The 9,033-nt window shown below is 37.9% G+C and overlaps 1 protein-coding gene across 5 annotated transcripts in view; it reads right to left on the reverse strand.

Annotated features, from left to right (window-relative positions):
* Positions 1–9,033, reverse strand: part of ELP1 (elongator complex protein 1) — a 54,193-nt gene that overhangs the window by 37,607 nt on the left and 7,553 nt on the right. For all 5 annotated transcript variants that reach the window (XR_001518139.2, XR_001518138.2, XM_006906086.2 and 2 more), the window contains 5 exons: positions 6,250–6,335; positions 4,735–4,831; positions 4,291–4,381; positions 3,086–3,209; positions 2,176–2,269 (listed from right to left, as the gene is read on the reverse strand). Coding sequence is in view for 3 of the 5 variants with exons in the window: in XM_006906086.2 (XP_006906148.1) it covers positions 2,176–2,269; positions 3,086–3,209; positions 4,291–4,381; positions 4,735–4,831; positions 6,250–6,335 (492 nt within the window). In the remaining 2 variants the exon portion in view is untranslated. The remainder of the gene's footprint in view (positions 1–2,175; positions 2,270–3,085; positions 3,210–4,290; positions 4,382–4,734; positions 4,832–6,249; positions 6,336–9,033) is intronic.

Consider the following 9,033-nt stretch of genomic DNA (forward strand, 5'->3'; position numbering starts at 1 on the left):
CAATCCAAGAGTACTGGACTAGCATTGCTATGTTCTATTAAGCTTAAGATGCTTAGCCTTTTCTTCTAGGTGCTTAGCATGCAATTATACTAGGCTACCTGGTATTAACTGTGTGTGATTCAGCTATCCAAGGGAGACTGGCCAGCAATTATCTTTTCTAGCATTTAGTAAAACAACAAAACCTAACCTTGGGGGTGGGGGGTGGGAGAAATGGGAAGATGTTGGTCAAAGGGTACAAACTTTCAGTTATAAGTCCTAGAAATCTAATGTACAGCATGGTGACTACAGCTAGCAATATGGCATTGTATACTTGAAAGCTGCTATGAGAGTTGATCTTCAATGTTCTCACCATAAGAACAAAAATGGTAATTATGTGAAGTGAAGAATCCGTTAACTAACCTTGCTGTGGTAAACATTTCACAATATGTATACATGTATCAAATCACACACCGTTTATCTTAAACTTACACAATGTTACATGTCAATTATATCTCAATAAAGTTTAAAAAAATCCTATAAAACCACCTTTATTAAACAGATGACACACATAAGTGAAGATATTGATTACATTAAGGAATTTCTTTTCTTTAAATATATATTCTCCTGCTTCCTTATTCTTAATTCAGTGATCACAGCAAATCTAACCTAGTTTTCTAACCAGGCTAGTGCAATACTTCTACCTGGCTGTGAGTGGGTAAGTTAGACCACGTGCTCAGGCTCCAGGAAGATGTGTTGTGGCTCTTCTCGTACAACATATAGCCTGAGCATATCACAGTGCTGGCCTCTGACACCCTAGTTAATCAATCAGTGGTTCTCAACTCTGGCTGCATCTTAAAAATCATCTGGGAGCCTTTCAAAAAAAAAACTAAAATGCTGATGTATAGTCCCCATTCCAACACAATGAATGCAATGAGATGAGACCTGGAAAGTGCTTTTTTTTCCTAAAGGTGCAGCCAGGGTTGAGAACCATTGGGTTGAATGAATGAATGAATGAATGAATGAATAACATTTGAATGAATAACATTTGAGTTAAAGTTCTACTGATTAAAAAGTTTTAAAAGCCACTTAGAAATAATCAAGCAAGTGGAAAGATTTATAAACAAAAAAGTTCAGTGTATTGCTGCTGATCGTGAAAAATTATAAAACTTTAAATGTCTAACAGAATGGGATTTAATAAATTGTGACACAAGTAAATATTACACAATTTACAATCAGGCAGATAGATATCTGAAATAGAAATATATTTGTGACAGTGGAAAAGCAAGTTACAAAACTGCATGTATCATAACCATATACCCAACAAAAATGAGATCATAGCTATACTAAGATATATATAAAATCTGAAAGATGAGAAAATTTTGATAGCGATTTCAGGGTGACAGAATTATGAATTAATTTTTTTCTTATCTTTATTTTCTAATGTTTTCACCTATTATGTATACACTAAAAATATCTATTTACATTAATTTAAAAGATGGAGAGAAGATTCTTATATCTAATTCAATTTCTCTTTCATGTTCACAGTAGCATTCCTTTGGCTAGTGTTTTGATTTTCTATAGTTACATCATCTAAGAAAAGAAAGTACTGATGACCTGTAATGGTCAATTTTATATGTCAACTTTGGCTAGGCTATGGTGCCAGGTTATCTGATCAAACAGTGGTCTAGATATTGCTGAGAAAGTATTTTGTAGATGTGACTGACATTTACAATTGGTTGACTTAAAGTAAAGCAGATTATCTTCCATAATGTGCATAATGTGTGTGGCGGGGAGGTGGGGTGGGGGGAGGTGTCTCATCTGAGTTAAAGGCATTAAGAACAAAGGTTTCCTAGAGAAAAAAAGAATTCTACCTCAAAACTGTAACAGAATCCTGCCTGTCTGCAGACTGCAGGCCTGTCCTATAAATTTCAGACTTAAGACTGAAACGACTCCTATCTGAATTTCCAGTCTGCTGGTCTACTCTGACACTGTTTCTCTAAAGAACCATGACTGATACATAACTTAAATCCTTAAATAATTAAAACCTAACTGCGCCCCCATCTCCACCTACCCCCAACCCCGCGCCATCTTTGATTCCACTACAGGACTAAGTAGAAGGGATAAGGGCAACTCCACATCTTCTATTTTCAACTACACTTTATGGGGCAAAAGGCTGACACAATACAGGTGTTTTACCATAGGTTTTTAGAGTGGAATTTTCTTCCCTCTGAAGGTCTTCCAACCAAACTGCAAGCACAGTGGAATCCGCATTCCAGAGCAGGTCATTTACCTGATAGAGAAAAATATCTGTCATTGTCCTTTAACTATGTATTTACTTCAAAATCTTTATAATAGCTGAATCCCCTGCTCTCACAAACCAAATAATCCCACTACTTGAGCTGACTCCTAGCTGTAAATTACTAACCTTCAGAGTCATTAAACAAATCTGTATGTCGTTATATGCAGCGATGTCAAAAAAATGCATTATATTTAAAAGTTTAAGAGACTTAACCAAATGCAAAGTGACATTTTTAGATAATCAGGGAAATTTGAACATGGACTGGGTATAAGATAATACTAAAGAATTATTACTAATTTTGTAAGATGTGATAATGAAATTATGGTTATTTAAAGAAAAACATTGTTAGAAATGAAATTTTAAAATGATTTCTAGAATTAAAACCCTAGGAAATAAAATAAAAATGTGTAAGTGGTAGACGAAAATAATTTTGCAAAATATTGGTAAATTTTGCAAGTGATAGGTCATCAAAAATCCTAATGGTACATGAGCTGCTTAAGGTTTAAATGTTACAAGTGAAAAGTATTTTTATCACTGGAAGAATTATACTTTTGTCAAAATAAACATTAAAAACTAACATTTCTATTTTGTGCCTGGGTTTTACTTAGGGTAGAGAAGAACAACCATTTCTTTTTTACAAAATCTCCTTAAGAAAGTTGTAAGTAAAACAACTCAGTTATAAGAAGCCACTATTTTTACTATCATCTACTCTGGAGGTTCTATTTCTATATCCATATCAAATATACACCTTCTCTATAGCTGTAGGAAGTCCTCTAAGCTTAATGATTAAACAACTCAGGCACCTACCTTAACCTCATCTTTGAGGAAGGGAAGTGTAAAATGTCCATGAAGAAGTCCATTTTTCTCAAAAAACACAACATCCTGCTGGTTGGGTTTATCTTGTGTAGAGGCAATCAAACTGCCTGAAGGCCTTAAAGCAAACCCAGAGTGTTTAAATTTTTTTTTTAAAAAAAAAGGTCCAACAGAGCATCCAGCTGGCTAAGAATAAGTTGAAATTCGGAGAAATGAATTTTTTCAGCAAAATCAAAAAACCTCATCCAAGGCAGTTTTAAATCCCACCTGTCTCCTGGTCAACGGTGATCCTAGTATGGGACTATGGATCCTAGTATGGGACTATGGATCCTAGTATGAGAAAAGTGACTTCCTAATTTGCACAGAGTCACAAATTTAGATGCGCTTGGGTGACTTTTTAAAAAAATCAATAATTATTTAAAACATTCTAAGTATACTGTCCTATAAAACCATAAGCTATTTCTCCTTCAATTAGATAACTTCAGCAAATATTCTATGTTCAGGTAGTTATTTTTAAAGACTTCTCAATCTACTGAAAACACCTTGTTTCATCTTGTTTATATTTATCTCCAGAGTTTTAATTCAAATACGCTTTTCTTTCTGCTCTATCATCCAACTGCCACTCAGATACTGGCAGGAAACAAGATGTCTAAAACCTAGAGATTAAGTGGTTCTGCATATAACAGATGCTACTGAGACAGAGATATTTCTATCCATAATTAGGGAAGCCACATATCACAGGCAGGTTGTGACCAGCACAAGAGTCCTGGGCCAAGAGCTGAATCAGGCCTGAATCCAGCCTGCATGGGCCTCAGCAGACAGACACCCGAGCGTGGGAGTCTGTGCAGAGGAAGGAAGCCCTTTTCCCAGTCCTCACTGAAGCTCCACTGCCCCACAGAGCTGTGCAGACTGTGACTTCCCTCCCAAGCACCATTTTCCATACAATGGCTTGGTGTAGGCCCTGCCTATAATCTACAAAATGTGTGGGCCTTGGAATGATAACATCTGTGAAGAAGCTCAGAATCTACTATTCAAGTCAGACTTCAGGGAACTAAAAAGAAAGATACAGGCTTATAGCCAAATGAGGAAAAGTAATTATTGTTCCTGTTACATAAACACATATTCAACAGGTACCACAATCCTTAGCCCAGTTCCAAAAAATTCTGAGGAAGGAGTTAAAGATTTCTTCTACCACTCACTTCCAAGCCAGAGCTGGACCCAGCCCTGCCACCGGCTCGCTGGTTGACTGTAAGGCAAATTCTCGGTTCCACACTCTGACCTTCCGTGCCCCTAAGCAGTAGGTAGAGGGGAAAGAAACCAAAAAGAAAAACATAAAGCATTATGATAAATGTTGTCAAGTCGAAACTTTACAAATACCTTCCTTATTAATAAAAACCACTGTGGTCTTACAAAGCCAATTACAGATTAATCTTGTTAAAAATTTGCAGCCAATGGGTAGGAGTCTAGACTAGACAGCCTCAAAGAACTCTTCTCATTCTTAGCTCTAAATTCATTTAACATCTAAAGCAGCATATCTTTATCTCATATGTATAATAAAAGAAAATCCTTAGTGCAAAAAAAGAGAAAACTTTCCTGAACTTAAGAAGATAAAAACTTTTTTTAACTGCAATTTACTTCCATACCTGTCTCTGGGCAAACAACACTCACAGCAAAAAACTGCCCATCACCACGCCAAGTAACTTGTGGTTTATGGTCATCCCAGGGCAAAGCAGACTCATGCTAAAGAGAGGAAGAAACACAAATGTTACTGGGGGCCTTACATGGCCCAGAACCAAACAAGTCTCAGGCTATTAAATTTAAATCTTGTATACAAGATTTACGCTATCTGGAAAACCAACTTCAAAGAATCCTTACTCTTCTAATAAAAGGACTCTTAGGCCCAGAAATCATCAAAAAAAAAAAAAAAAGAACTTAAACCAAAAAATCCTTCTCCAGGTATTATTAAAAAAAAAAAAGTGGCCTCCAAGCATAGCAACACAGGAAAAGACCTGCAGATCTAAATATTAAAAATAGTGAGCCGAGGAATCTATCAGGTAATAAAGAAATAAATGTTCAGTTTGCCTAAGTATAAGAGGGTAGAATTTTACTTATTGCGTAGGCCTCACAACAGTGTACAGAACAGTTAAGGAGGTGAGAGGAAGGTGGGCAGGGTGGAGCCAGAGTAATAAAGGCAGCAGTAGTGATGAAGGCACATAAGACTTCTGAGCTCTGAGTACAGGAGGGAGAAAGGTCTCCAGTGCCACTTGCATATCAATCCTGAAGTTTTAAAGACAGAAGCCAAGTCTGCAGGATTGAGGACAAATCCACCTGAGCGTCCATCATCACACTGTAGTGACAGGCTAAGTCAAAATGATGCTAGTGGCACAGCCTGCACAACAGGGAACACACTGGCAGCCTAATAAAATTTGGTCTCAACGAAACTGCTCTATGGCATAGAACACAAATTTCTTCTAGGAAAGAGTCAAGAGGTGAAATATGAGTTACCTGGAATGTAGCTAGAAATAATTAAGGACAGAAAATGTAAATGGCAGTGTATTATTGATTCATTTATCCTAGAAGGGCAGCTCATGGAAATTTCTACACAATGCTTTCATTCATTCAGTTCTAAATCTTGGGACCATCCTCAATTCTTCTCTCTCACAGCCCGTATCTGATCTTTTGTCAATAAATCCTATAGCTCTATCTTCAAAATGTAAGAAAGAAAGAAAACAAAAGAGTTTTAACCAAGAGGAAAAATCAGAAAAAAGAATCTAATATCTACATATGTAGGAAAAATATGAAAACATGCATGTGAATGATCAACAGTGAATGTAGGACAGCAGGTCTTTCTGTGCATCAGGAAGAGATTATCCAGAGGGTTTCATTTCTCCCCATGATGATTTATTTTTTAAACAATATTTGTTTTAATTATTCTCTACACTGAAAAAAGTGATGAAACAACTTGGCACTAAAAAAGAAAAAAGGATCTCTCTAGGATGATTCATTTTCTGAGGTTTTCTGTACAACTTTAGTTTTACTGAAGCAGAAGTGATCTGTCCATTATTAGCCTCTAATCAGACACTTAAGGGTTCTTCGTGGGTGGCAGAACTTCTATTTGTCCCAATGGAGAGTTTCTGTATCCAGCAGACCAACTTTACCATTTGCATCTGAAAGGCCGCTTGCCTGCCTTCTGATCCATGGAACTGTGTCTCTTTCCTGCCCCACCCAACGGTGATAAACTTGCCTAGAGAACAATTGATTGAGAAAAGGCAAGACAATCAGTAAGCTAAATGAAATAAAATAAAAGCAATTTCATTGCTATTCTTCAAGAATTTAGGGACTAGAAATTATTTGGCTCCTCTGAGACCTCTCAATAAATTAACCAGCAGTCGATATTTGAAAAACCTACGTTCCACATTATATGCTGCAGTGATTTTGAAGAATTTGAAATGCCCTTATTTTAGAAAGAGCTTTACTGCCATCATATATATTTCAAATTCCCTTGACAGCAGTCAGCAATCCCCACTTTACAAGTAACAAGAATGAAACATGAAGAATTTACACAAAATATCTATGAATAACAAAACACAAAACTCAAGACAAGAGCTGGGAATAAAATTCTGATTGTAAGAATTCAAATCCACTAAACATATCTAATCTCCATCAGTGGTGGAAGGGATTGTAGATTATAGAATTCAACCCTCACAGAGGCAGAGACTGAGACTTCCCCTAGTGGCAGAGGCCAAAATTAGAACATAGGGTGTCTACTTTCCAGGCTAATGTTCTTTCTAAATCATAATGCTTCTCTTATATAAAATATAAAGTCCGTGCTGCTCAAACAATGCAGCCCCACTGTTCCTGGAGGTAGGATCTGACATCCACCTGCAACGGGTATTACAGAGATGTCCCTGAAAGCACTGGCCAGAGCCAGGACCCAATACTTCCCTCCTGCCATTGATCTGATTCTGATGAAGTGGGGCTGTTCAGAATTTCTATAAATTATGGGCCAGCACAGCCATTTCCTATCTGCTGTGCATGGGAACATCCAAGTACTATAGTCCCTCACAGCCTTGCTGCTGGGTACAAACGGCAGTGCTTATCCTGGTGCACACTCCTAGGCTTTTTATCCACAAGTTTCCACACAGAGGTAAAGAACCAAGGAGTGAAGCAAGAGAACTTCTCCAATGGGATCAGACAGTAGTGATGGGGTTACAGCAGAGATCAAAAAACTACAGCATGTCTGCTTTAACGAAGCAACTTTTATTGGAACACCGCTATGCCCATTCCTTTATGTACTGTCTATAACTGCTTTCACACTGCAATAGCAGAGTTGAGAAGTTGCAACAGAAAGCTGAGGCCCTGGATCCTATACTCTCCCAGCACTGTACCTGTTCCCTGAGCAAGTTTATCTACTCCCAAGATTGTAAAGATTCCCTGCCTGTAATGATTTAGCCCCTTATATTTGCCTTCTTCACATGGTGATCCCATGTGGCCCTTAAACAAATCCAAAACAGAACTTGCCATCTATCCCTTAAAACCAGCACTTCTCCATCTTCCCTCTCAGATGCTGGCATCTTTATTCCCACCACCTAAGCTTCTGGCTGGAGTCCTACTAAACTCTTTCTTCTTCACCTTACATACCCAAAGCCTATTTATTTCACTTTCTAAACTGGTATTTCTCCAACTGGCGAGGGCAGGAGGGGAACCATGTACATATATCCCCAAAATGTTTCTCAGATAATTTCGAAAAACATACTCCCATCCTCATTAAGAATCAAATTTTTCCTGAATTCATTCCCTTTTTGCCCCACACCCACCTTTTTTCAATCTCTCATCCGGATTCCAATAGCAACTTCCTACCAGATCGCTCTGTCACTTCCCTCTGCACCAATCAATCAATCGATCTTGCATCATCAAAACCTTTAATGGCTGATGACCTATAACCCAATGTCCAAATTCCCTGCCGAACTTAATCAAAATCCATCCCATTTACTTCATTCCATACTCATGTCCTGTCACCCAGCAGTGCTTAAGTACTCACAGTTGTCTGAATAAGCACAATGTGTCAAAGGCTTCTATGAAACACCCCTACCTTGGAATGGATTAATTTATTTGCTTGGACCACTCCCCTATCCTCACCCCTCGTTTACCTAAAACCAATTCAACCAAGACTCAGCTCAAGTTGGCTTCCTCTGAGAAGTCTTCCTTCTCCATTACTCCCTTCCTCCCCTTATGCTACCCTAATACCTGCACATCAAATTATTATTGAACTAATGGGACCTCTTAAGAGAAAAGCTGAATTATCTATAGCACCGAACACAATGCTGGGTTCATACTTATTCAAAATTTATTAATAAACAAATTATTTTTGAATAAATGAGTTAACAGTTTTTTAAATGATTTCTGAGTTGGCAGAACAAGAAGGCTTGAGGTAAGAACTCAGTAAAAGTTAAAACACCTTCTTCCTCATCCCTCTCCTCGATTAGGCCAGCTATCTGGTGCCCGTGAGTTGGCCAGAGTTTCTTATACTCAGTAAGCATCTCCTCTCTTCTCCCTCTTCAATACTCTCACAGCCTCAATGCCCAAATCATCTCAGCTAGATCTTAGCAAAAAAACAATCTGACAGTTCCCATGAAAATGCAGCTTCAGGTCTGGCTGGAAACCACAAAAATCAGCCTTCTACCTCATCTTTGTTTTCTAAAATTGTATCCCAGAAATGCTCTCCTTATTCTAGCTAGTATGGAGTCCTTTTCATTAAACCCCAAGCTAAGTCTTTCCTGAGATGTGGGCAACGAATTATCTAGGTGACCCTAAGCATACATTTCTCTTCCCAGGTTACTGACAAAGCCAACTCTCAGATCTAGAGAAGCACCAGAAGCATGCATTTTGAGATCTGAGATGGGCTAAAATAACTGGTCTATCAGTTATTTAATAAATGGGGG

Source organism: Pteropus alecto, unplaced genomic scaffold, assembly GCF_000325575.1.
Source record: "Pteropus alecto unplaced genomic scaffold, ASM32557v1 scaffold111, whole genome shotgun sequence".
In the NCBI taxonomy this organism is placed as follows: Eukaryota; Metazoa; Chordata; class Mammalia; order Chiroptera; family Pteropodidae; genus Pteropus; species Pteropus alecto.